Below are 25,530 nucleotides of genomic sequence, written 5' to 3'. Positions count from 1 at the left end.
GATCTTATTATTGGTTATTCACTAATTTCATCGATCACGGGCACATTTTGCAGTTCAGAGCACTTTCGTTTCCATAAGGCAAGTTGTTCCCTCAATACTTTTTCTTTAGCGGCAGCTCGGGTCAAAAGGACTTTCGCCTTCTGCAGGAGTTGCGTCTTTTTCAGTAATTGCTCCTTGATGAACTTAAGCTCCTCGTTGGCAGCGTCCTTTTAGAAGTTCAGGTCATTACAATTATATATATATAAATTCCTATAGAATATTACGATCTCCTTACCTTACTACGTCCGCCGCATTGGCTACACTTGGTTCGCTTTTGCAGCTCCTGCTGTAGAGCGCTAATCTTCTCCAGAGCCTCTGCATTTTGCTGCTGCAATCGCGTGGCATCTGCCGGTGTGGAATCCGTAGAGCTTCTGGACTCTGTGGAACGTCGACCGTCCTTCAGAAACTTATTCTCGGAACGCAACTTCTCTACGAGATTGCGCAGGGACAAAATTGTCTGTTCCGCCGATTGACCCTGATTGGTGTTCATTTTAAGGCCACTGCACTTGCACAATTCTCGACGCGATTCATTGCGAGCCATCTCCTCCTTCAGGGCGATGATGTAGCTGAAAAAATGGGACTGTGAAGTCTACATCTCCAAAACGAAACCATTTTACTCACTCCTCCAAGTGCTTGATCCTCTTCTGCAGGCGATCGCTACTGTCTCCCTGCCTCAAGAGATCTGAGTCCAACTGCAGTTGGAGGTTTCTGGCCTCAAGTCGTATGTTTTGGGCCTCAATGGCCTGGCTTCGTTCCTGCAACTTTTCCATCTCTGTGGTCAAAGCATTGCTGCCCCTGCCCTCCAGCTCCATGGCAATAATCTTGCGCTGCTGTAGTTCTATGCGGGATTTAAGGGCCTCTATAAGGTCCACCTGACTTTGGTCAAACATCTGAGGATGATGATGCGCTGGGGAACTGCACTCGCTGCTGGGACCCGTATAAGTTTCAGGACTTTCGGAAGGTGAGGGCGTGAACTTATTGACACCCACATGCTGGAGATTCGGACAGGATGGGGTTCGGCAGCATTTGAGGTTGTTACCACCAGAGCCATTACTCGGGGGACCGCTCCTGCCCAGCTTGGACTCCAGGATTTGCTTGTCCTTTTCCAAACGGGCAATGGTGGTGCGTGCTGCTTGCAGGAGAGCTCGGGTCTTATCCAGTGCCAGCTCAGTTTCCTCTAATCTGGTCTTGGTCTTCTCCGCCTGCTGTTGATACCTTTTTTGCTTTTCCCAGAGTTGGACCTCATTGGCACTCCTCGTGCGTTTGGCCTCCAAAAGGGTTTGCTGTCGTTGCAACTGGCCACGTGCCTCATCCAGATCCATTTCCAGCTGCTGGATTCTCTTCTGTTGGTTCTCGTTCTTCACCCGTGCATTCAGTTCAGTCTTTATAGACACCACCGGACGTTTGAGTAGCTGCTGGCGCAATGATTGACTGAGATCCCTGGCTTGTTTTTCGCGCTGAGTGACATTTGTCAACTGGCGACGAAGTGCCTCCATTTGGGTGTGATAGATCTTGTTGGTGGCCTCGGTTCGGTTGAGATCGGCAGCCAGTTTGGCTATCTGATCCTCTGAGAAATTGGAAGTGTCTTTGATATAGCGCTGTTGGTCGTCCTGGAAGAGCAGATTCAATATAAGAATAAGGATAAATAAGGTAGGTTTCAATATTTACATGGAAGTTCTTAAGAGTATCCATCAGATCCTTAATATGCTTATCTTTCTCATCCAGAAAGACGCGAAGCTGATCCAGTTCTGGATTAAGATTGCTTTCAACAGATTTTTCCCGCTCTTGGCAGAGTTTTAACCTGTTTTTTAATGATTATTAAATTTAATAATATGCCTTATAACTTAATACCTGCCTTATAACTTACTTTTCCTTTAATATCTCCAACTCCTCTTCTCTACTTTTTAAATTCTTTTCGCTGTACTCTAGCTTATCCTTGAAATCCTTGATTTGCTTGTGCAGCGTAGACACTTCCTTGAGCTCCTCTGTGTCTTGCTTTTCCTCCTCACACTCCTGCTCTTCAGTTTCGGGGTCCTCAGGACCGGTATGAGCTTCAACTTCTTCTTGAGGTCTCTCCACCGAGCTGCTTTCAAACAGTTCCTCGATCTTTTCATCGGTCAGCTCATTAACCGAGTTCTCGGAACTGGAATTCGAGACTGTCGACGTTATATGCTCTGGAACTGTTTTGGGCTTCTGCTCCAACTTCAACTTGAGCTCCTCAATTTCTGCATCCTTGGTCTTGATGTTGAAGTTTAGGTTGTTTACTGTGGCCCTAAGGGATTCAATTTCAGCTGCCTGCTTACTGATGGCTTGCTGATTCTGATCTCGCTCGGTCTGCAGAAGATCCTGGTACTTCTGTATGGACTGATCCTTCTCCAGGAGGAGTGTGTGGAATGACAGTATGGTTTTTTCCACCACTCCACTGTGAGGACTACTCTCGGACTCGCGGCTCACCGATCTAGAAGCCTCCAACTGCTTGCCGAGGACCTCGATGCGCTGATTTGCTTCCTGGAGGCTGTTAGGGAGTGTGATAACATTTATATAATGTATCCTTATAGCTAATGAATCATTAATTTAATGGGGGAACTTACGTTTCTTGCATTTTCTGTAGCTCCGCTTGGGAATCTCTCCTGCTGTCCTCCACTGCCTCCGCTGTCTGAACGGATTGATTCTGCTGGCTGAGTATGCCATTAGTTTGAACTGCCATCTCCGAGAGTTTAACTTGAGCCTCTAGAGTCTGGGTGGCAGAGTCCAGATGTGGATGCTTTCGGAGAGGCGATCCAATGGGTGAAGATTGCCTGTCAATTAACTGTGCTGCCCTTCTAATGGCCGGAATAGGAGTGATTAATGCTTCCGTGTTGGTTTCTGCATCCACTTTGGGTTCAATTTTGTGAGCTCCTTCTCCGAACAATGCCTGAATGGTGTTCCAATGTTCGGTGTCGGTGGCCTGTCTCATCTTCAATTCACCCAGTTCCCTGTGGAGCTCCTCCTGCTTTGCCTGCATGGTCTCACAACGCTGTTCCAGGAGCCTAGTTTGCGTTTCAGACTTTATAAGCTTCACCAGCTGCTGGGAAGTCTCCTCATTGGGTGCCATTTTGGCATGGACCAATGCGGTTACTTCATCAATAAAGGCAGAGTGATCTCTCTGCCCCTTCTGCACTTGCTCCTCCTCCAGCCGACGCTGGAACTTTTGGTAGGCGAACACAAAGTTGGTAAGGAAGACCAAAGGCGTGAATTTGGCATATTTATCCTTGAGCATAAACAAGGAATGCTGGAGGAATCTGAAAGATTTGATATTATACAGGATTATTATATGGATTCGATTATATAATCTGACATATACTTGTGCTTTATATCGCTATTAGTGCGCTCCTGCTGAAAGTCCTTATGGGCCTGCGTCAATGAGGTTTCGCTGGCCTCCAGTTGAGCTTGCAGGGAGTCCGCTTTCTGCTGCAGTTGCTCTCGCTCTGTTTCCAAGCGGGAGCACTCAGCTTTTACTGCAAAGTGGAATGACAATGAAAAATACAAAGTGTTGATTAGATTATAACCAGATTGGGCTTACCACTATCCAAGTCCCTCTGCACTTTAGCTAACATTAGCTTCTCGTCGGAACTGCTCTGTAGATCGGCAACCAAATGCCGTAAGCTGATGTGGTTGTCTGTGATCTCATTGAGAAGCCTTTGCTGGGAGTGAATCTAAAAGGAAGTTAAAAGTTAGGGCTTCTTTCAGTAATTTGACCTTGGAGGTCACCCACCTGTTCATTGGCTACTTGGAGAAGACCTTCCAACTGTTTGGTCTCCCTCTGCAGTTCCGCCTGTTTGCTTCTCCAATCTACCAACTCCTTCTGCTGCCTCTCAAAGTCCTCGGCTGTGATATAATCCAACTGATAGTTATCCTTGATAATACCATACTCTGCGCATATTTCCGAGGGCTTGAGCTCCCCCAGCATGTGCTCCACGGCCTGTCCAAGTTGCATGCTCAAAATGGCGTTACGTTGCTCCAACTTCTGGTGCTCGTCCGCGGTATAAAGGTTCCTACGTCTCAACTCCTCCAATTGCTCATTAGTTCCAAATAATTCACTCTTTTGCTGTTCCAACTGCTTGGATAGTAACGCCTTCTCCTCTATGAAGCTTAGTTCCTTTTTCCTAGTCTCAGTGAGCAATTGATCGAAATCCCTGCGCATATACCTATAGGAATTCCCCTGCTTTTCCAACTGCAATTCTAGTGTGATTACTTTATCATGGAGTTTTTGGTTTTGGTTCTTTAGTTCACTGCCATCGGCGGACATATGGAGACGCAGTTCCTCGTAATGTTTTCGGAGGATGTTTAATTCTGCCTGGACCTCGTTCCTAGGTTCCACTTCGGGATCTGGTATGATAGGTCTCTGTAAACCCTCCGTTGCTTCAGTGGGTGAGCTTGGTCTGGTGGCTGTATTAACACCGGGATCCTCCTCAATGGGTTGTTCCTCTGCAATCTCAGGGACATCGCAAAGGCTTTGGACAGAGGATAGTTCTCCTGTTTCCGAATCACTGCAGTTCTGCTGCTGGAGCAATTGCCGCAGTGCCTCTTCCCGGGCCTTTAGCTCTAAAAGTTGACCCTGAAGGCGCTGCGGAGTCGCCGTCCCGCTGGGAAGAGCTTCGATAAGGCGCCGCAGCAGATCTGAATCTATGGTGATATGCTCTGAGGTGGCTAAATGATTTTACATGGTAAGACATAAATGGATAAACCCGATTTAAATTAAATTTAAATTAATTCGTCAAGAACACGATGATTGACCAGAAATCTTTTTTTCTCACACTTACCATCGTATTCCCGAAGCTTCTCTAGAATCTCGTACATGCCAGATCGTAGTGTCTCGTTCTCTGCCAGCACTTCATCGTAGCGATTCTGCATTTCGGAGCTGGCTGCCCCATCGCCTTGCCCTCGTCTTGGTGAATTCTCCAAGGGAACACTGGCGGGTACCTCGCCCACTTCGCTGGGAGGCTGCAGAGACTCATCCAAGGCTGCGGGCTGCGTGGGATCCTTTTGAAGTTCCATGAGCTTTCGTCTGTGGAAAAGATAAGATATTAAATTTTATGGTAAGCGACTTACAAGAATTACTTCGAGCACGCACCTCAATTCACTCTTGTCCAACTTCAGTTGCAGACGCAGTTCCTCGGAAGTCCTTAGTTTAAGGGCAAGTCTTTCGATCTGCTTGTCCTTATTGCGCTGCTTGGAGTGAACGTTTTTGGCCAATATCACCACATCATCGGGGATGTTGAGTTGACGCCGCAACAGCTCGTTCTCCTGGACCACTTCATGAAGGGAGTTTAGTTCCTGGATGTAGCTCCTCAGCTGCTTATCACGGGCAGCTAGCTTCTGCTCCAGCCCGGAACATCGTCGCAGAGCTGGGGCCAAACCATCTTTGTCCTGTTTGTAGGACTCCAGCGCACTGAGAGCATGTAGTGCCTGCTTGGACTTGAGGACATTGTCCTGTTCAGCCGCCTCCAGCATTTCCGAGAGCTGCTGACTCCTGGCATTGGCCTCTCGGAGGCGTTCCTCGATCATCTGACAGCAGGCACGCGGCTGCTCGGGATCCTGAGAACGCTCCTTCTCCAAACACAATTGGTTCATGACCTTCGTGGAGCTAACCATCTCCTCCGCCATCGATTTAAGCCTTGCCTCCAACTTCTCGATGCGCTGCTCCCGGGATTCTAAGAGCTGCAATGGAACTTGTCAAGTTAATCTGAAAATTTTAAAACTTTAAAAATACCTACATGTCTTAGTTTAATATGATCCTCCTCCTGTTGACTCTGACTACTGGAAGAATTGGTCTGGACAGAGTGGATGCTTCTGCCCTCTAATTGTTTTCTGAGACGTTCCACCTCCTTGTCCCGATCATCGAGAGCCTGCCTCCATCCCAGAGACTTGGCCTCGTGCTTGTCCAGGAACTGGCGCATTTCCAGCTCCTGCTTTTCGCGCTCCACCTCGAGGAAGGTAACATTACCCTCAAGTCGTGTAATCTCAAGACCTTGCTGCTGCTCCTTTTGTTTTAGGGACTTGCGCTCCTGCTCGACTTTAGTGATGTCTTGACTTAGCTGCACTAGATTGGCCTTGATATTTTGCAGTTCTCGTTCGTGGAGTACAATGGTCTTGGATTGAGCTATGTTTTGGTTTTGAAGAGTCTAAAAAAAAATTGTTTTATTTTTTCAATTGAAGGAACACCCAAAAATCTGACTCACCTCGATTTCCTTTAGCAGTCTTTTAATGTGTTTGTTCTTGGAGTCAATGTTCTGTAACAGATGCTCCTGTTTGTCCAACTCCGACAAAGGATCCGACGAGTCCTTGTCGCTGACCTCTGCCTGTTGGGCTGCCTCCCTCAAGCGCAGTTCTAGTCGTCGGATTTCCTCCCCTAACTAATGGGATTTTGGGGTTAAAAAAAGATTGTCTTCACTATTTTATGTAATCCACCATTCACCTCCTTTGTTTTGCCTTTTAGGCCATCACGCTCATCCTCCAGCTTCTGCAGCATTCGCTGCAACTTCTCATTTTCATCATGCAGTCGTCGGTCAGAGGATAATCCTCCAGTTTGATCCTGCAGCCGTTGAACCTGCTCGCCTTTGTACTCCAAAACGGCCAGAGTGAGTTCCAAGGTTTTCCTCAGGGACTTCTTGGGCAGCTCCTCAATGGATTCGGCCAGTTCGAGAAGTGTTTCGTAAAGTTCCTGCTTCTGGCGCGCCGAAAAGTCGCGGAACTTGCGCAGGGATACGGTCTCTGGAATATCCATGCTCATCCTGGTGGCTCATGGCCTCGCTCCTCGGCGGTTACTGACGTTCTGAGTGAAAATATTCCCCGATTCTCTACAATAACTCTCCCGTTTCGGGTTTTTCAATTTCCGAGCGGTTGCCATGACAGTTGGGTCACAACAAAACCGAAACGCGCTCAAGGGTTGCCAGTCCGGAAACGAGGGTGCCGGTTCTTTTCCAAGTGACCCGGCTTTGTTTTTGCTGGCATTCTGTTTTGCTACCTGCTTCGGATGCGTACAAAGTTTCCTGACAGGATAATTGCCTTCTGGGTGGCTCCACCGAGGCGCGCTTGGGAGTACCCTGGGCCCCACCACAAACAAAAATGGCAATCGGTAACCAGGAAAGTGTTAATTGGCAAAGTGTCAAAGGCCAAGTTCTGAAATTGAAAACCCATTTCGGTTTAGTAGCTTTTTCTTCCTTCTCTTCCTCTTTATATTAACTGTTCATACACGGAAAGAAAATATTATATGATATGCTAGCAATGAAGAATATGTAAGAGTAAGCTAATGTATTAATCAACATAAATACATATTTGATTGGGGAAAAGGAAAATGAAATATTCAAACTTGTGATTATTTACGATTCGGTTAAGCTATGTTAAACCGTTATCTTTGAGAATGACATTTATGGTTCTGCTTTTCCTGTGTACTCCATCTCCTGAAATTGAAATTTTCCAACTCCTCCTCCAAACTCATCGAGTTGCCATCAACATTACGTTTGTCTACATGTGTAAGAATAATTGAAACTAATGGCAAACGACTTTGGTTGGCCTCCCATTTGTGGATTCGCCCTCTGCTAGTGACAGCCTGGCAGAAAATTGAAATGATACTTCAAATAGCCAATTATCTGGGAAGCTTTTAGGCCATTTAATAACCACCCGAATCGGGTGAGATTGATGAACTCGCACACGAACTGCAGTCGAAGCAAATGCTTTACCCAATACCTATTGTTACCTTAATTGAAACGATTTTTGAGCGATTTAACCGTAACCATAACTATGTGTATTAGGTCCTCCAGATTAAAAACCTTTAAGATATATAAATCTACAAATAAATTCAAAAATTACGAATTTAGTTTTATTAAGTTAAACTTTCTGTTATTAATAGAATTTATCATACACACGTAATTAAAATATTTATTAAAGTTTTAAGCGCATTGTAGATCCTTGTGACTCTTCGCGTCCAATTGGAGTAGCATAAGTTCATAGGTGACCAAGGTGGCCAGCATCTATAGGAAATGGTTAAAAATAACCATAATCTTAATGAAAAAATACCTACTCCAAATAGACTCTTTCTTGTCAAATAGAACAGACGATAGCCAGACAATCCAATAAACTCGCTCGTCAGCTGGTTTGCGAATCTCTGGACTTCCTGAGTCCAGTGGCCACTAGGGACCAGATACAAGGATCTTAGGGGCAGAAGCGAAGCGTCATGTATCCTGGAGGCGGTCATAAAAACAAGACTAGTCCTGGCCAGCAGGAAGAGCAGAGAATACCAGAAGTACACGTAGTTAATGGGATGCCGTAGCTTGCTGAATAGATTAATATAATAAATTATATAGAATGGTATCAGTGTAGCCCACTCACGTGAAAATAGCAAGTGCCTGATTGCAGATCACATATACATTATTTGCACAGGACACGAAGACTATATTCGACATGCTGGCATCGACCAAACTGGTCAGTTCACACAGGCGAATGTGATCCCGACGGATTTCGTACCACAGAGCATCGGGAACATGCTAAATGAGAAAGTTGATTAATACAAAATGAGGGAAAATATATTTCCAATGTTTACGCGACCCTCCAATGCAACAACACGGTCGGCAAATTGTTGAAACCTTTGAGCCAATCCTATACTGGTGATTACTATAAAGATGTCCGTGAAATTCCACAAAAAAGTAAATGCTCCATTTAACCACTAGAAAAAGTGTGAAGCTTTATGAAAAGACTTAATAACGAACGATGCCACAAAAATATCAGTTCTTAAATCACTGTAAAATTCCAATTTATAAATGAAATTTTTTGAAGTTATTTGAAATCTGTGTGAGTTTCTGTGGCATTTCGATATTTGGATTACTGCTCACAAATCCATAGCATATAGAGAATAGGTTGTGGGGCATTAGGAACGTTATGTCAGAGAACTCCTTTTCCAAGTAAAATCCAAAGGTAATCTGAGACTGATTTGTGTGGCACTGCCAAATGTGCATGCTATAACTGCAATATCCAGAGGCGTAATACATCATGTGATCTCCTAAATAATATAATTTGCTAATAATAATAAGAGGAATATTAGGAAAAACTCACCTACTGCCAGGAATCCCACGATCAGTACTATCATGTTTACCTTTGACCTAAGACTACGTTTGCAACGTTTATAGGGAGGGAATAGCATCAAGATATCCAAGGAACTCCAAGGTAGCATTATGTGCGACCAGGAACGGGCAAACCCAACGAAATTTAACCAGTTGACGATGCCCACAACAAGGAAAACCAATCCAACTATTGAGTTTGAAATTAAGTTAAGATCTTATTTTACCACAACAACTCACCCATATTCTTGGCATTGAGTCCTGCTTTAAAGAGGATATTTGCACCTATTAAAGTCTTGATGCTACCGAGTAAAAGAAAGAGGAAAGTAACTGCCAGACTAACGCTTCTTACTTTAAACTTGACATCCTGGGGATCGCGACTCAGGAAATTGGATAAGGGCATAATGCCAAAGAACTGGGCCACACAAAGATCTAAAGGAAAAATATGTAAACCCCATATAACCATATTTTTGATGGCAATGAAGAATTCCTAGTTCGCTTACACGGCCTAATGGCTCTGTAGAAGGTGTCCAACTGTTCGAACTCGAATCCTCCTTGGGCACATCGCCATCTCATGGCCAGTACAGCCCTTTGCTTTTGGCGTCGCGCCTTCAGGTGCTTCAGGATGCTATCCGAAGGGTTCGACATGCTTTTCAAGTCTAACCTCCACTAATCGCATTTTACAAGTAGCGTAATTGTTGTTTACATCCCGAAGCCAGCTTAGTTAAAAACCCGTAATTAGTGACACTTTAGTGCAGGCAAATCCATTGTGGGGCTTTCGCGGCCCAACTCCGCCCATAAAAGCTTGAGACTTACTTAAATTCCATGTCAGTGCAAAATAGAACAGCGTCATGAGAGGACCGAATGTAACATTTAAAAACCAAACTGTTTTTCCATACTTAGCAGTTTTAATAAGTTATATTTAATTTAATTGTTTTTATTGTTTAAGCCGTTAAAAATCGATTAGAATATCAATTATCGATATACAATTTATGAAATAAATCTGGCAACTCAACGACGATGTAAGCAAATTAGTAAACAAATAAAGGTTCATGAACATATGGATCCAGAGTTTCTTGATCTAACGAAATTATTTCCTCGTTGGGCAGATATAGAAAATGTGGTCCAGAATGAAGTCGAGGCACGCTATATACTCAAAAGAGCCACCGAATTCATGGAAAATTTCCGTTTTAGAGAAGATTCCAGTGAAGAGGATATTGGCTACCTTATAAGTGCTTTGGTGGACAGATACTGGGAACGAATACACACGGGTCACTTTAGCAATGTGCCTTTGGTTACAAGGAAGATATATTCTATAGGTTGTTACTTTAAGGTAGGAGTTACTTGTCCATAAATACCCTTACTAAATGTGAATGTTTTAGATATACTTCTTACTCCTGGAGAGCACAAACCCTGGTCAGAAAGAGCTGTGTAGTGGGATTTTGGATGAGGCTCAGCTATTGGGCTGCATGGAAAATTGGAGTGAGCTGAAGGAGGCCTTAGTAGATTACTTGGATAAGGACAGACCAGAAGATCCCGAAACCTTACCCATTTTAGAGCCCTTGCCCCGAATATCCTGTACTTGCAATATACTTCAACTGGAAGCTCCCAGTCTGGAAGAGTTTCAAACAAAGTGCTTTCAGGCAGAACAGCCATCACTCCTTCTGAACACCATTCAGCATTGGCCAGCTCTGGATAAGTGGTTGGATCTCAATTACCTTCTCCAAGTGGCAGGAAATCGCACTGTGCCCATAGAAATAGGTTCAAATTATGCCAGCGATGAGTGGTCACAGCAGCTGGTGAAAATCCGCGATTTTCTACGCAGGCAATTCGGAAAACAAGACAATAATTCAAGCCATGATATTGAATACCTCGCCCAGCACGAACTCTTTTCCCAGATCCCAGCTCTTAAAAGAGATATTTCAGTTCCTGACTACTGTTCTATAAGCAAAGATGATCCCCCGGGAGTTGTGGACATTAAAGCCTGGTTGGGACCAGCTGGAACCATTTCACCCATGCACTACGATCCCAAGCATAACTTACTGTGCCAAGTTTTCGGCTACAAAAAAATAATATTAGCTGCTCCTGAAGACACCAAGTACCTTTATCCCCACCATAACGAGTTCCTTGCTAATACATCCCAAATAGACGCTGCACATTTGGATCTGGAGACCTATCCTTTGTTGGGAAAGGTAAAATTTTACGAGTTGCTGCTTCAACCTGGCGACTGTCTATACATGCCACCCAAATGGTGGCACTATGTGAGATCTGAGTCCCCTAGCTTTTCAGTAAGTTTTTGGTGGGAGTAATAACATTTTTTAAATAGTAATTATAGTTTTAACTTTGATTATCACTTTTCTTCTTTTAGTACTTGAAAATAAATGTTTAGCAAAGTCTTACTTTCAAGTTTGTATTTCTTATCAACACCCTTCAACAAGTTCCAACTTAAAATACCTACTTAGGAAAGCCTAGGTAATGTTATTTGATAATTATTAGAATATTATTAGTTTATTCTACGCAATAATAGAATAACAAGGGTAATGTGTAACAGCTGTTCAAAATGTTTTCTAGCTCCGAACGATCATTGACCGACAGCTGGACAAACAGGTTCCCATCTGACGTCATTGCAATAAACTAATAAGAAATGATGTGGGCTATCTGCCGAAATATGAATCATCGTATCGACTGGAGTATGATTGTTCTTTTAATAGCCACGACGCTTTTTGTGTGTGTTTCTGTGGCAAACAAATCTTAACACATATGAATTAAATACAACAAATTTCAGGCAAAACGAACGCAAAGAGGGACCATTATCAATAATTCCCATTCGTTATCAAATGGTATAGTGGTGTGAATGAGGATTATCATTAAGATGTGTGTGCTTCTTATCGATTTGAAATCATTTATAATCTTTTTAAATGTGCCTGCTTTCGCTGCCCCACCGCCAAGTATAAGTCTTATCGTTATTTAAATGTTGGACTCGGTTCCAGAGCTTAATCATCCTTGTTTCCGGCTCCGCCGATGGTGATCTTCTTCTGCAGCTTGCTGTACTCCTCGGTGAGTCGGTCGTACTCGCGGTTTAGGCTCTCCGCCTGGGATTTAACCGCCTCCTTGTCCTTCTTCTCGCGGTTCAGATCTCCGGTGAGCTCCTGGACGCGATCGCGCAGCTTGTTGAGCTGCAAAAACGATTTCGGTTTGAGTTTCAATTAAGTTTTTATTCGATTCGGTTCGGTTCGGGATTTTGGGAATGGTTATGAGGTGGGGGCTCTAGGTGGGATACTTAGGACACTCGGGCGGTGAGTCCTTGGACACGTCTCCGCAGTCTTGACAGCTGTTTAAAGAGTTAACAAAAGGTTTTAACTTTTGAGTAATGGCTGTGGTTTTTGAAGGCCCAACTTTTGCGTTTGGGTGTGGTTTCAGAACGTTCAGCTGCGGTCAAAATTTAAGCGTAATCCTATAACAAGCTGCAGTCTCTACGCTGCTTTCTGTTTAGGTGTAACTTATGATCAAGGAGTTAAGAATGTTAATCATATTTACATAAAATAGTTGAAGTTCTGCGATTTTGTAAGTTCTATATTTCTAAATGCCATTTGTATATAAACATTTGTTCACACACATATACTTCAATGAAAAATGTTTTGGAGCAAATTAAATTTGTTTGAATATCGTATTGGTAATGGATATTTTGTTCGCTTGCATTTATGATATTTATTTGATAAACGTTTCTTTTGACCACACCTTCTATATGCATTGCCATATCTTTACAGCTGGTAGTAGCCAGTTTAACTCCAAAGTCTTATATGTTAGCTCTCTAGACATGCCATTTCTGGTGATCGGATGCAGGGGGTTAACAGATGGACTTACCTCGATAAGAGTGGTATCCTCGCCGGCTTCCTTGGCCTTTTCGGTCTTCTTGTCTTCCAACAAAGAGCGTGCGGCAGCTGTGGCACTTTGGGCCTGCTTCATGGAGGCCTCGCTTTGGGCCAAAAGATTGGCCTGAGCGGAGATCAAAGACACCAAACGCCGGATGACCAAGACAAGGAAAATGGCAAATCCAGAGATGTAGAAGTTTCTCTGGGCACGGAATAGCTTCATGCTGTGCTGCATTTCCACGTTCAGGTGGACATCCCCACTATGTTCGTAATTCGAATACTTTCTCATTTCGCGAATGGCCTCCAGAAGGAACAGGACCAAGAGACCCATGATCAGGAAGAAATACAAGTGCGCCTGTTGGCCCAGCATGGACAGGAACTTGGACTTGAAGAGCCGGTTCCACCGGTAAGGACTTGCTACTGGCAGAACCAACAACAGGACAAGTGCGATTTCTGCATAGAGAAATCCAGCGATCAAAGTCCACTGCAAACTCATTTTTAATGTTTAATTAATTCCCGTTTTCGAAATTTCTATTTTCACTTTTTTTCGTCTGCTTTCTGAAAGGAGAAATGTGTCCAAATTAGCTAGTAATTCTACGGATTCCGGACGATCTTGTGGCTATTTATAAACTACACCCGGAATACGTGCTGCTTACTTTAAATAGCAATAATTAAATCGCTGCCGTGATGAAATATGCGAATATTTTATGTAGTCACTGCGGCGGCCACGTCAACTCTGTTTTTTTGTGTACAAACGGGGCTGCCATCCCGCGCTAAATAATTTACTGCACTGGAAAATAGCTAAATCTTCTAACTCATTTATTTGAAATACAGTTTACCCTACATTTTTGGAGAAACCATGCCTACAATACATGCTTATATATGCATCTTAATACAAATATTTGTTAGTAATAACTGTCATGAAAAAATGTAAACAGTATAGTGTTAAATATATTTAAAAGTATAAAACATCAAATTTTTACTCGGTTAAAAAGTTTTCCTAATTTTAAATCAAGCTGAATCTTAATTACAATTTAATTAAGTTTAAATAAATTTACTAATGTGATAAAAATATAAATAAAAAAACGAATTTTTTTTATTTTCATTCGCGGTGGCAGCCATGTGTTCGTTGTAAACAAACTAACAGATGGGTTGCCAGGTTTCCAACGAAATGTGCTTTTCAACAACTTTTCAACTTTGCGCCATCGATCAAATTTTCTCCTCCAATCAGTTGCTAAATTCGAATCCCCGGAAACGTAATCGTAATCCCTAAGATGTCCTACCAAACCTGGCTGAACTATCTGCAATCGGCAGAGAAGAACTCGATGATTAGCGGTCGTGTTCGCAAGGTGCTCTATAAATTTCCAGACGGAAGGCAAATGGCCGAGGAATACAACATGGATACGGGAATTGTACAACGAAGGGCCTGGAAGTCGAAGAGCAATAAAATAATGGGCGAATCGGAATGGGAAATCGAACTGGGCGAGGAGCCCCGTCAACTAAACTGGGCTGGCAATAAATCCCAAGGATCTGGCGATGATGCGGACACCTTAGCTGGTGGTGACTTCACTTTGCGCGAAAGTAACACAGCTCCCCTTTTAACCAAACGGATCACCAAGAAGAACATCGAGTGGCGCATCCGTAATATGCCTTATTCTCTGGATGTTTATAATGTTGCCGCTGATCCAGAAAAGCGGGCCATAGTTGTCCGCACCTCGAACAAGAAATACTACAAAGTCATCCAGACTCCTGATCTGGATCGCTGTGGGGTCAAGCCTTCGCAGGAGAGTCTTTCCGTGCACCACCAATTCAACACTCTTATAATAACCTACCAAAAGCCCGCAATTCTTTGTGAAATGGAGGCGCAGGTCTTGCTTTTACTGAAAAATGTCGAGACCGAAACGGACATGGATGATCTGCTTAAGGGTCTGATGGCCAAATAAATGTCTTAGATTGTAGATTGTATGTTGCTTTGTGTGTATGGTTGGCTTGTTTATTGCACTTCTAAACTTTTTTAACATATGCTTATACTAAATTAGACATATTTCATTTAACCTAAGCCCTTTTTAGAAAGGGTGCTTTAATTTGGGATCTTAGGGTACTGTATTACAAAGAGATCTTCCAAACTGAACGAAGTGTGATATAGTGTGTGGGCCTTTAAATCTTTATCCTATTTCTGGAAACTTTCGGCCATGCCGGCATAACTGGCTAACGAAGGAGCCGAGGAGCTGGTGAACAAACTATAATCGAAGGAGGGCAACTCCAATGGTGCCAAGGAGGGCAAGTCTAGATCTCCGCTACCAGTCAGCCGGTAATCATATGTATCTCGTACGGGTTCATCCTTTACAGGATCGCTCTTGTTCAGCGTCTCCATTTGAGGCTCCGAGTTGGTGTTGGTGGCCTTCGCCACCAAGGTTGAAGTAAACTTGGCATCGAATTCCTGGACTGTTTTGTCGATGGCCTTGGCCACGGATTGCGCCGAGCCTGCTGCTCCACTTGCTCCGTTTTCCGGCCGGAGAGGCAACATTGGACTGGTTTCTTTCAAAGGAGCAAAGTCTTTTAGCTTATTTAATCCATGCTGGGTCTTTCTCATCTCAATTTGGCGCAGTTTCCGCTGAAAATCTAACGTTAATGTGTCCAAAACTTCCTTGGATTTGGGCAAAGCCACCCGCTTATGGGCATCCTGCATGTAAATTAATGAGGTTTCCAAAGCTTTAATGGCTTCCTCGTAGCGATGATTCCGCATAAAACGTTCAGATCTTCGCTCATGGAAATGAGCCTTCAATAATAACAAATTCTTATTTTTATAACTTGGCTAGAATATCTTTTTTTCGAGTTCTTACCAAATTTAATGGTGCGCAGTCCATTGTTATTAAGATTTCCTCGTCCTATTTGTCGAGTCAATCTTTGTATCAAATCAAATATTATTAAATTTCAAACAAACTGTACTATTATTAAATTTTAAATAAACAAAACGTTTATTCTTTTACAAGAACGCAATTTCCCAAAATTTCTTTTTTGTTTACATATGTTTTCTGCCTGATATGTGGCAGCTCTGGTACACATATTATCGATAAGCCAAATAAATCGCCCTGAAATCCTAAAACAATCAAATTCAAAAAATTATAAATGTAATTGCATATAAACAATTTAAAAGTTTGTATATTAAGACAAAAATGTTTTATTTTAAATAAAACAAAATTTATTTAGTCACAGAATTATTTTCGCACAGAAAATACTCATTTCATCTTTTAAGTTTAATTTTTTTTCCAAAGCGCAGTTTTTACAAAACCAGATAAAATATATTTAAATAGTCAACAAATTGCTTTTCAAAGTGGTCTTCCTGTAGCCTGTTTACCCTCAGTAAGAGCAACGGAAGCATGGACAAAAACAGGCACATTGATACCCTGCAAACCACAAAAATGAAATTTTGAAGTTGAACATCTGTAATTTGTAAATAATTCTAGCTTAAAACGTACCTGCATTTTAGCTGATCTAACAAAAGCCTTATTCGAAGTCACGGTAAAAATTTTTCGGGCCAACCCAAAACTAAAGATTTTCAGACTTCGCTCGTTCACATTGGCAGTGAATCGTATGTGTGAAAATTCCTCAGGTATATTTTCAACATCTGGAAAAACTGTAACCCTTTTCATCAGTTCCTTCGCTCGTTTTCTTTCGCCCTCGCCACCCACAATATCTAAAATACTTTGGAAGGCATCGTAGGCTAGTTGGCAGCAGACCAAAGTTTTCCCTTCAAGGATTTTTTCCAATAGAGGCTTCAAAGGTGAGGCTCTTTCCCTTTCTGCTTGTTCGGTGAGCAAGGGTTCCTTGTAGACCCAATTGGCCGATCCATTAGTCAGGGCACTTACGTAGGCCAATAAAGTGGTCACATCCAGATTCAATTCATTTGAGGCTGTGGCGTATTGGTCAAAATCACTATCTGGACAGTCCAAGGAAGCTGTTTGCACGCCCATTTCCAAAAGTTCTTCATGAAGGGAATCCTCAATTTTGTTGGAGAAGTAAAACACTATCTGAAGAGGGAATCGAAAGCTTTGGACATAGAATTTCTGGGCTATTGTACAAAACTACCTTAGGCCTCTGGAACATGCAGAAACTCAGTTCACTGGCCTCCAGATAGTCCTCCGCCTGATCCAAAACACTCCTAGCTCCGATGCTCACACATCCCCTTGCCGCATCCTCGACGGATTTCGAATTTCTGGCTATCACCTTCACCCACTTTAGACCGTTATTGGCCACTATATCAACCCTCAGTGGATTATCCCTGTATTCCAGACGGAATACGGCATTGATATCAACAACTCCTTGTTGCAAACGCAGAGTTTAAATGAGAAAATCATAGTACACAAAGTTACTACTAGTTATATGGTGCTCCCTTACGGACTTTGTGGAAATCACCTAAAAAAAACACCTGTTGTAAGGTTGTTGCTCTGAGAATTATACAAAAATCAAACCTTATTAAGAAACTTTAATTCCTGCTGAATTTTTCGCTGCACTTTGCTTACTCCCGGAAGGTCCTCAAAGTCTTTAAGAGATTTTTTTAGTTCTTCACCCAATATCACTTTCTTGTTGGCTTCTTTGTACAGCTTTTCCTGATCCTCTGACTCCTCCATTTCAATTTCTATAATATTTACAAAAATCACGAAATAAATGTTTTCATCTGTCAGCTGTTACAGACAGCAAACATGGCAGAGGATATCAAAATTTTACAACACTGATAACGGGTATTAGACAATTACGGTAGTTGGTCACTTTAATTAGTTAATCGATAGATATATTTTATTGTAAATGGGCTACTCATTTAAGGGATTTTATTTGAGTATTATAATAGTATAAGCAATTCAGCAATCTTTGTTGTGGTTTTTGAATGCGGTAATTATGATGATGTTGAAATACTTTGGTTTCATTATACCACATAACAATTTGAACGTGTGACAGTTTACCGGTAAACCGAATACCCAATATACATTCGACACCATCAGCATTTTTAAAAAATCGACTATCGATAAATCCATCCAGCCATGTTTACCCACCCCTATTTCCACCTTAATTTTTCTTTTACTTTTTGTCGGCGAAGGAGGCGGTTGTGTAAAATGGAGTTGTCTAATTAATATACAAAGTTTATATCCAAAGATATTGCTGGTAAAATGTGCTAAATAACCCATTTATCCGGCAAAAGGTAAGCAAATACACTCGCTTCTACCAGCATTTTATATTACTTTAGGGTTTTTGCACGAAGTATCTCCAGAAATCAGAAGTGTCTGTGCTTTGGTCGCATTTGAAGCGTGCTAAATTAACAATAAAATGCTGCTTACTAGCATCGTTAGGCGACACGACTTCCCATACTGTGGCCATGGTTTTCAAAGTAGTACAAAAGATAATACCGAAATTTCGATATTTAAGTGACTTTTGACGGAGACTGTACATAACCTCAACTGTACTTTTCTCTTGCAGTTCTGGACAAAAGTGAAAAGTGTAGTGCTGCATCATGTATCTGTACAATCTGACCCTGCAAAAGGGCACGGGGGTGACCCACGCGGTGCATGGAAACTTTTCTGGCGGCAAACAGCAGGAGGTCCTATTATCACGTGGTAAATCGCTGGAGTTACTCCGTCCGGACCCAAATACGGGAAAGGTCCACACCCTTCTCTCTACGGAGATCTTCGGGTGCATTCGCGCTTTGATGGCATTCCGATTGACGGGTGGAACTAAAGGTAAGATTTATCCTTTAATATTTCATGAGTGTTGGCAGAAACTTGGATCAAAAACCCACGCGGAGACCACGTGTTTTTTTTTTACACATGATTTTTTTTATTTTTTTTTTTTGTTTTAACAATCCTGAATTGCTTAACAAATTGTTTTTAACGACTGCAAACCGCACAAATCCCTATTGAGGCAACATTTTACAGTTGACCCCAGTAAGACCTTCTGAACGCGTCTAAGTGCGAGAAAGACCGAAAGACTTGACGTCGCATTTGCCATAAACCAACTCAACGGAGTGGCGAATTGAAACTTCGAGTTACATTCAAAAAATATATATATTTTTAAATATTTTAAAATCTTAAATGTTTTTCTAAAACGCAAATTCATTTTCGTGTTAATTTCCAGATTACATAGTAGCTGGTTCCGATTCGGGTCGCATTGTAATTCTTGAGTATATTGCTTCAAAAAATGCTCTCGAAAAAGTACATCAGGAGACCTTTGGAAAGTCGGGATGTCGGCGAATTGTGCCTGGTCAATATTTCGCCATCGATCCCAAGGGAAGAGCTGTGATGATTGGCGCCGTGGAGAAGCAAAAGTTGGCCTACATCATGAATCGGGACACGCAGGCTCGTCTGACGATTTCTTCGCCTTTGGAGGCTCACAAATCGAATACCCTGACATACCATATGGTAGGCGTGGATGTGGGCTTTGATAATCCTATGTTTGCCTGCCTGGAGATCGACTACGAGGAGGCCGACATGGATCCATCAGGTAGGTTAATACATTGTTGTTTACGAACCGAAGATGGCGCTTTAATTCACAGGTTTAGTGGGTTATCCACCACGAACACTGACTGTACTTAGTGCTAGATAAATTGTGATCACTGAACCATTGGTGTTGCTGTAATTACCTAGCCACACTTCACTGATTTGTGACCCACACTTTGAACCTAAAATAATTGGTTGAGATTATGATTATTTTAGAGTATTTTTAAACCTATATCTAACAAATACTCCATCTGTGTATTTCAGGCGACGCAGCCCAGCGTACTCAGCAGACGCTAACCTTCTACGAGTTGGATCTTGGCCTGAACCACGTGGTTCGCAAATACTCGGAACCCTTGGAAGAGCACGCCAACTTTTTGGTCTCAGTTCCTGGAGGTAACGATGGCCCTTCGGGAGTGCTGATCTGTTCGGAGAACTATCTGACCTACAAGAATCTCGGCGATCAGCATGATATCCGTTGTCCAATTCCGCGAAGGAGAAACGATCTTGATGATCCTGAAAGGGGCATGATCTTTATCTGCTCCGCCACACATCGCACCAAGAGCATGTACTTCTTTTTGCTGCAAACAGAGCAGGGAGACATCTTTAAGATCACTCTGGAGACGGACGATGATGTGGTATCTGAGATCAAGCTGAAGTATTTCGATACAGTGCCTCCGGCAACGGCCATGTGTGTGCTGAAGACAGGCTTCCTGTTCGTGGCCAGCGAGTTTGGCAACCAGTAAGTAACATAATTTGTTTTTTCCTGATTGATACTAATTATGGATTTTCTTTAACTTCTAGCTATCTCTACCAAATTGCTCACCTGGGTGATGATGATGACGAGCCAGAGTTCAGCTCAGCCATGCCTTTGGAGGAGGGTGAAACCTTTTTCTTTGCACCACGAGCCCTAAAGAACCTGGTTTTGGTAGACGAACTGCCGTCATTCGCACCAATTATCACCTCTCAGGTGGCTGATCTTGCCAACGAGGATACACCTCAATTGTACGTCCTTTGTGGCCGAGGTCCTCGTTCCACACTGAGAGTCCTTCGACATGGCTTGGAGGTTTCCGAGATGGCCGTTTCTGAGCTGCCTGGTAATCCCAATGCTGTTTGGACAGTGAAAAAACGAGCTGATGGTGAGTGTCTCTACTCGTATAAATCATGATTGTAAGCTAAGATTAGACTAAGATTGAAACATGGCTAATAACTCAACTGGTGCATTGATACAGATCGAGATATAGATTACACCTAGCTTTATACACGATTCAAAACAAGTCCCACAAGTTATCAACCACCAGTTCTCTCTTATTTCAGGCGCTTAAACACAGACGTCAATGTGTGAACTATCGAAAAAGACAAGCGAATAAAGAGAACTTTCTCTCGTTTGTGTAAATTTAAATTGTCTTTTGTGAAGCGATAGGTAAGGCAACATTTACTGCAGCTCATAAGTGAAACAGATACTACTACTACTACTACCACTCGTATTTGAAAAAAGAACATACAAACCTATATTTAAGTCAGTCGGACATTGAACATGATGCGATATTTATCAACCGTGTTTCAGCTGAATTTTCCATTGATTACAACTTGATAACCTGATTATTCAATGTCCCCTATAATAGGCAAATCTTACTGCTGTTCAAACATTCCTTTATACTCACGTCCAAAGTACTATTTTGTTCCCCTACTTTTAGACGAGTTTGATGCCTACATCATCGTATCCTTCGTGAATGCCACTCTGGTTTTGAGTATTGGCGAAACCGTTGAAGAAGTCACGGACAGTGGCTTCCTGGGCACCACACCCACACTTTGTTGCGCGGCCCTTGGAGACGATGCCTTGGTTCAGGTTTACCCCGACGGTATTCGCCACATCCGATCCGACAAGCGTGTGAATGAGTGGAAGGCTCCGGGCAAGAAATCAATTACGAAGTGTGCCGTGAATCAGCGCCAGGTGGTCATCACCTTGTCCGGCAGGGAATTGGTCTACTTTGAAATGGATCCGGTAAGCATTCAGATCATAGTTTCCTTCAAAAGTTACTAAACTTAGCTCTGATGACAAAAACACGAAAAGAACAATCATGTTGAGACACTATGTGTCCTGCAGTGCTGAGCTTTATCGTGAAATAAAAGCGTTTTTATCTGTTTTAAACAACAAACTAATCAGGATGTGTATCTTTACAGACTGGCGAGCTGAACGAGTACACAGAACGCTCGGAAATGCCTGCTGAGATTATGTGCATGGCCTTGGGTACTGTTCCAGAGGGTGAGCAGAGATCTTGGTTTTTGGCCGTTGGTCTCGCAGACAATACCGTGCGTATCTTGTCTCTGGATCCCAACAACTGTCTCACTCCCTGCTCAATGCAAGCGTTACCCTCGCCAGCCGAGTCCCTTTGCTTGGTAGAAATGGGACATACAGAGAGTACGACACAAGGAGCTGCGGACGATGATGCGCCTGCTCAGCGAAGTGGAAGCAATAAGGGAACCATATACTTAAACATTGGCTTGAGCAATGGTGTCCTGCTGAGAACTGTACTTGATCCTGTGTCCGGAGATCTAGCTGATACGAGAACTAGGTATCTGGGTTCCCGACCTGTAAAACTCTTCCGGATCAAGATGCAGGGAGCCGAAGCTGTACTGGCCATGTCCAGTCGATCCTGGTTATCGTACTACCATCAAAATCGATTCCACTTAACACCGCTTTCTTATGAAACGCTCGAGTATGCTTCTGGCTTCTCCAGCGAACAGTGTAGCGAAGGTATAGTGGCAATATCCACCAACACCTTGAGGATCTTGGCACTGGAAAAACTGGGAGCGGTCTTCAATCAAGTGGCATTCCCCTTGCAGTACACTCCTCGTACCTTTGTAATCCACCCGGACACAGGCCGCATGTTGATTGCGGAAACAGATCACAATGCTTACACAGAGGACACAAAGAGTGCTCGAAAGGAGCAAATGGCTGAGGAGATGCGCAGTGCAGCGGGCGATGAGGAAAGGGAATTGGCCCACGAAATGGCCAATGCTTTTATCAACGAAGTTTTGCCCGAGGATGTTTTCTCATCTCCCAAAGCAGGATTGGGTCTTTGGGCCTCGCAAATCCGGTGCTTGGATGCCATGCATGGCCAGACGATGTTTAGTATTCCGCTGACCCAAAACGAGGCTATCATGTCGATGGCCATGGTGAAGTTCTCCATAGCAGCTGACGGTCGCTATTACCTAGCTGTGGGAATAGCTAAGGATCTTCAGCTAAATCCAAGGATCTCGCAAGGCGGCTGCATAGATATCTACAAAATAGACCCAACCTGCTCCAGTTTGGAGTTTATGCACCGCACAGAAATCGATGAGATTCCCGGAGCTCTTTGTGGCTTCCAAGGTCGTCTGCTGGCTGGTTGTGGGCGAATGTTGAGAATCTATGATTTTGGCAAGAAGAAAATGCTGCGAAAGTGCGAGAACAAACACATTCCTTACCAGATTGTCAACATCCAAGCCATGGGTCACCGAGTCTACGTGTCGGACGTTCAGGAATCTGTATTTTTCATACGTTACCGCCGAGCGGAGAATCAGTTGATTATATTCGCTGATGATACTCATCCTCGATGGGTGACTGCCACCACTCTGCTGGATTACGACACCATAGCCATTGCCGATAAGTTTGGTAACTTGAGCATTCAGCGACTGCCTCACTCGGTGACCGACGATGTGGACGAAGATCCCACGGGCACAAAGTCACTCTGGGATCGCGGCTTGTTGTCTGGAGCCTCGCAGAAGTCGGAGAATATTTGCTCCTTCCATGTGGGCGAGATCATCATGTCGCTGCAGAAGGCTACTCTTATTCCTGGGGGATCGGAAGCCCTTATCTACGCTACGCTAAGTGGTACTGTAGGAGCGTTTGTTCCATTCACCAGTCGCGAGGATTACGACTTCTTCCAGCACTTGGAGATGCACATGCGCAATGAGAATCCCCCACTTTGTGGACGCGATCATCTCAGCTACCGAAGCTCATATTATCCAGTAAAAAATGTTTTAGATGGCGATCTTTGCGAACAGTATCTGTCCATTGAGGCAGCCAAGCAGAAGAGCATCGCAGGAGATATGTTCCGAACTCCGAACCAGATCTGCAAGAAGCTGGAGGACATACGTACACGATATGCCTTCTAAGGTGAGTTGGAATCCTAGATTAGATAGTAGTCTGCAGGGATTTTGTGATGACATAGCTATTTTACCTTGGGACACCTATGAAATGCCTTGATTAGCGTAAACTTCAACAACTGATAAAGCAATATAAGCAAGCCGTTTTGTAACTGCTTAAAAAGATAACTAATGTAAAATTCTTTACATTTTTCAGCTTTCTGCATCAGACGAAGACGAAAAATGTCAAAGGGAACTTAATTTTGGATTAGGTAAGTTGGGTTTTATGCCACAAAATTTGGTTCAATGATGATTTACGTTTTTACCTTGGGACACCTATGAGAGACCTTGATTAGTGTAAAGTTATGTTTTTCTGATAAACAACCAAAAGCCTAACTATGTTTATAGTAAAGGAATATTATTAATGCATTTTTTCAAATTATTTTCCAGTTCCAAATGACAAATCCATCAAATGCTGCATCCAAAACGTTTGAAGGTGAGAAAAAGACCGATTAAACCCTTTTGTTCTTAGAAATCCAATGATGTTTTTACATATGTTAGACTAATGAAATGATTTGATTGTAAATTAGTAACTGAGCTTGATAAATGCATTTTAAGCTTGATTCGAGTTTATATACTTCTTATTAAATTAAAGTTTTTTATATTGCAGATCTTCTTTCGTTGCGGTATGTGGCGTTTATTTTAAAATTAAACATGCATTAGGTAAGTTTAAAAAGATGAAACATGCTTTATGTCGATACTAATTAATTTCTCTTACAGTTTGTACGTCTACATTAATTTCACATTGAATCACCGATCAACCACTAATCGACTGCCGCCTATTTATATTAGTATAAATCACTGCAAATTCGACTGTTTGCACAACATAAATATATAACCATCTTTAGTCTAAGCAATTTTCAAATAAAAAGTAACCAAAAACGAACTATAAGGAATGCGAGGAGATTTGTGGTCGGGTTTTGCGGAGACGAGACTTTGCATAATTTCAGTTGATGTTCGCATGCCTTGTTGCGGCCTTATTATGGCCATTACCATGTGTCTTGGTTATTATATCTCGGCCTTGTTTGCACTGCTCTTTATTTTCCCGGCACGGAGAGTCCCGTTATGGGATGGGAGATATTTGCTAAACGCCTCGTTTTCCATCCGCCCGGTATGTACGCAAAATCGTTGTAATTTGTTATGTTTGCGGCATAAGCACAGTAGTTATGCAAATTGTCTGTCGGCCCGGTGGTCGACTCACTTGCCAAACGGGCCAAGTGCAGCAGTGCTGCTCGCCTGGCTCCTTGTTAGCTGGATCTTTTGATTTTATATCTGAAAGGTGGTTTTCTTTAGCTGTGATAGCTCGATCTGAAGTGTAGTCTTGTTTTATGCTTTATGCTTTTTATTTAGCATTAAAATGGTCCAAAATTGAAATAGAAAACAAATTTTGTAAGTTAGTAACAAATTTAACAAGAGGATTCTTTAAGAATTTTCAAAACTCCCTCATCTCTGATGCCCGATGTCTGGGACTTGAAGAATCCACAGAAGCAGCCAGGCAGCCTCCTTTCCGATCTCTAGAAAGAGCTGTGCCATCTGGTTAAACGATTTATTAACTTCATTTCTAGATCATTAGATCGCATAACACGGACATTCATCACTTGGCACTGGTTTTCTCAGCTTTACTCTTTTTTCCTCGGATGTTTTTGCCAGACTGGCACGCAAGTGCAATCTGCGATCTCTAGGCAGCATCTACGCATGCAATTCGCGCCGCCTTTCCTGTTCGGTTCCCCTGGCCACAGCGATCTGTGCCTTCGATAAGGACAATCAACGCTTGGCGCAAACACTTGGCACTCCCAGACAAAAAAAAAAAAAAAGAAACCAGCCCTGCAACACCTGCCACGCCCCCTTCTG

The 25,530-nt window shown here is 42.9% G+C and overlaps 8 protein-coding genes and 3 non-coding genes across 13 annotated transcripts; 6 read left to right on the top strand and 5 right to left on the bottom strand.

Moving 5' to 3' along the window:
- Nucleotides 1-14: 14 nt before the first annotated feature.
- On the bottom strand, nucleotides 15-6,811 carry LOC108104631 (centrosomal protein cep290). Its single transcript, XM_017210806.1, has 14 exons — nucleotides 6,497-6,811; nucleotides 6,261-6,434; nucleotides 5,796-6,203; nucleotides 5,153-5,739; nucleotides 4,842-5,086; nucleotides 3,794-4,728; nucleotides 3,602-3,734; nucleotides 3,383-3,536; nucleotides 2,631-3,320; nucleotides 1,907-2,554; nucleotides 1,708-1,840; nucleotides 661-1,649; nucleotides 275-605; nucleotides 15-206 (listed from the first exon to the last, which is right to left on the bottom strand). Exons 1-14 carry the CDS (start codon nucleotides 6,809-6,811, stop codon nucleotides 15-17), a joined length of 5,934 nt encoding a protein of 1,977 aa, XP_017066295.1.
- Nucleotides 6,812-7,970: 1,159 nt separating this feature from the next.
- On the bottom strand, nucleotides 7,971-9,782 carry LOC108104715 (gustatory receptor for sugar taste 61a). The gene is made up of 8 exons (XM_017210936.1): nucleotides 9,638-9,782; nucleotides 9,375-9,566; nucleotides 9,130-9,324; nucleotides 8,910-9,076; nucleotides 8,621-8,743; nucleotides 8,410-8,564; nucleotides 8,102-8,354; nucleotides 7,971-8,051 (listed from the first exon to the last, which is right to left on the bottom strand). Exons 1-8 carry the CDS (start codon nucleotides 9,780-9,782, stop codon nucleotides 7,971-7,973), a joined length of 1,311 nt encoding a protein of 436 aa, XP_017066425.1.
- Nucleotides 9,783-9,875: 93 nt separating this feature from the next.
- On the top strand, nucleotides 9,876-11,533 carry LOC108104712 (bifunctional peptidase and arginyl-hydroxylase JMJD5). Its single transcript, XM_017210931.2, has 2 exons — nucleotides 9,876-10,467; nucleotides 10,517-11,533. Exons 1-2 carry the CDS (start codon nucleotides 10,195-10,197, stop codon nucleotides 11,441-11,443), a joined length of 1,200 nt encoding a protein of 399 aa, XP_017066420.1. The 5' UTR covers nucleotides 9,876-10,194; the 3' UTR covers nucleotides 11,444-11,533.
- A 287-nt stretch (nucleotides 11,534-11,820) lies between these two features.
- LOC108104714 (B-cell receptor-associated protein 31) lies at nucleotides 11,821-13,778 on the bottom strand. Of its 2 annotated transcripts, XM_017210933.1 has the most exons (3): nucleotides 13,663-13,778; nucleotides 12,999-13,564; nucleotides 11,821-12,310 (listed from the first exon to the last, which is right to left on the bottom strand). In XM_017210933.1, the coding sequence occupies exons 2-3, from the start codon at nucleotides 13,500-13,502 to the stop codon at nucleotides 12,128-12,130; spliced, it is 687 nt and encodes a 228-aa protein (XP_017066422.1). In that variant the 5' UTR covers nucleotides 13,503-13,564; nucleotides 13,663-13,778; the 3' UTR covers nucleotides 11,821-12,127. The 2 variants fall into 2 exon arrangements, with proteins under 2 accessions (XP_017066422.1, XP_017066423.1); XM_017210934.1 differs by lacking the exon at nucleotides 13,663-13,778 and having other exon boundaries at nucleotides 12,999-13,636.
- A 371-nt stretch (nucleotides 13,779-14,149) lies between these two features.
- Nucleotides 14,150-14,964, top strand: LOC108104741 (protein DPCD). The gene has a single exon (XM_017210979.2). The coding sequence runs from the start codon at nucleotides 14,281-14,283 to the stop codon at nucleotides 14,947-14,949; it is 669 nt and encodes a 222-aa protein (XP_017066468.1). The 5' UTR covers nucleotides 14,150-14,280; the 3' UTR covers nucleotides 14,950-14,964.
- A 23-nt stretch (nucleotides 14,965-14,987) lies between these two features.
- Nucleotides 14,988-16,044, bottom strand: LOC108104742. Its single transcript, XM_017210980.2, has 2 exons — nucleotides 15,850-16,044; nucleotides 14,988-15,785 (listed from the first exon to the last, which is right to left on the bottom strand). Exons 1-2 carry the CDS (start codon nucleotides 15,871-15,873, stop codon nucleotides 15,177-15,179), a joined length of 633 nt encoding a protein of 210 aa, XP_017066469.1. The 5' UTR covers nucleotides 15,874-16,044; the 3' UTR covers nucleotides 14,988-15,176.
- A 146-nt stretch (nucleotides 16,045-16,190) lies between these two features.
- LOC108104633 (UPF0415 protein C7orf25 homolog) lies at nucleotides 16,191-17,722 on the bottom strand. The gene is given in 4 exon segments (XM_017210808.1): nucleotides 16,191-16,413; nucleotides 16,486-17,037; nucleotides 17,096-17,422; nucleotides 17,479-17,722. Coding segments are annotated over 4 exon segments (1,116 nt in total). The 5' UTR covers nucleotides 17,638-17,722; the 3' UTR covers nucleotides 16,191-16,335.
- A 363-nt stretch (nucleotides 17,723-18,085) lies between these two features.
- Nucleotides 18,086-24,565, top strand: LOC108104702 (splicing factor 3B subunit 3). Of its 2 annotated transcripts, XM_017210917.1 has the most exons (11): nucleotides 18,086-18,203; nucleotides 18,479-18,738; nucleotides 19,133-19,498; nucleotides 19,759-20,233; nucleotides 20,296-20,630; nucleotides 21,189-21,496; nucleotides 21,676-23,650; nucleotides 23,837-23,891; nucleotides 24,070-24,115; nucleotides 24,290-24,342; nucleotides 24,400-24,565. In XM_017210917.1, exons 2-7 carry the CDS (start codon nucleotides 18,513-18,515, stop codon nucleotides 23,647-23,649), a joined length of 3,684 nt encoding a protein of 1,227 aa, XP_017066406.1. In that variant the 5' UTR covers nucleotides 18,086-18,203; nucleotides 18,479-18,512; the 3' UTR covers nucleotide 23,650; nucleotides 23,837-23,891; nucleotides 24,070-24,115; nucleotides 24,290-24,342; nucleotides 24,400-24,565. The 2 variants fall into 2 exon arrangements, with proteins under 2 accessions (XP_017066406.1, XP_017066407.1); XM_017210918.1 differs by lacking the exons at nucleotides 21,676-23,650; nucleotides 23,837-23,891; nucleotides 24,070-24,115; nucleotides 24,290-24,342; nucleotides 24,400-24,565 and adding an exon at nucleotides 20,809-20,914 and having other exon boundaries at nucleotides 21,189-21,300.
- On the top strand, nucleotides 23,689-23,767 carry LOC121529926. Its single transcript, XR_005993697.1, has one exon. It is a non-coding gene; the product is annotated as a small nucleolar RNA Me28S-Gm3113 (small nucleolar RNA).
- LOC121529927 lies at nucleotides 23,919-24,001 on the top strand. Its single transcript, XR_005993698.1, has one exon. It is a non-coding gene; the product is annotated as a small nucleolar RNA Me28S-Gm3113 (small nucleolar RNA).
- Nucleotides 24,151-24,222, top strand: LOC121529923. The gene has a single exon (XR_005993694.1). It is a non-coding gene; the product is annotated as a small nucleolar RNA Me28S-Cm788 (small nucleolar RNA).
- Nucleotides 24,566-25,530: the final 965 nt, after the last annotated feature.

This window comes from Drosophila eugracilis, unplaced genomic scaffold (assembly GCF_018153835.1).
Source record: "Drosophila eugracilis isolate 14026-0451.02 unplaced genomic scaffold, ASM1815383v1 contig_2088, whole genome shotgun sequence".
In the NCBI taxonomy this organism is placed as follows: domain Eukaryota; kingdom Metazoa; phylum Arthropoda; class Insecta; order Diptera; family Drosophilidae; genus Drosophila; species Drosophila eugracilis.
The sequence above is the reverse complement of the archived record's forward strand: the minus strand, read 5'-3'. Positions and strand labels throughout refer to the sequence as shown.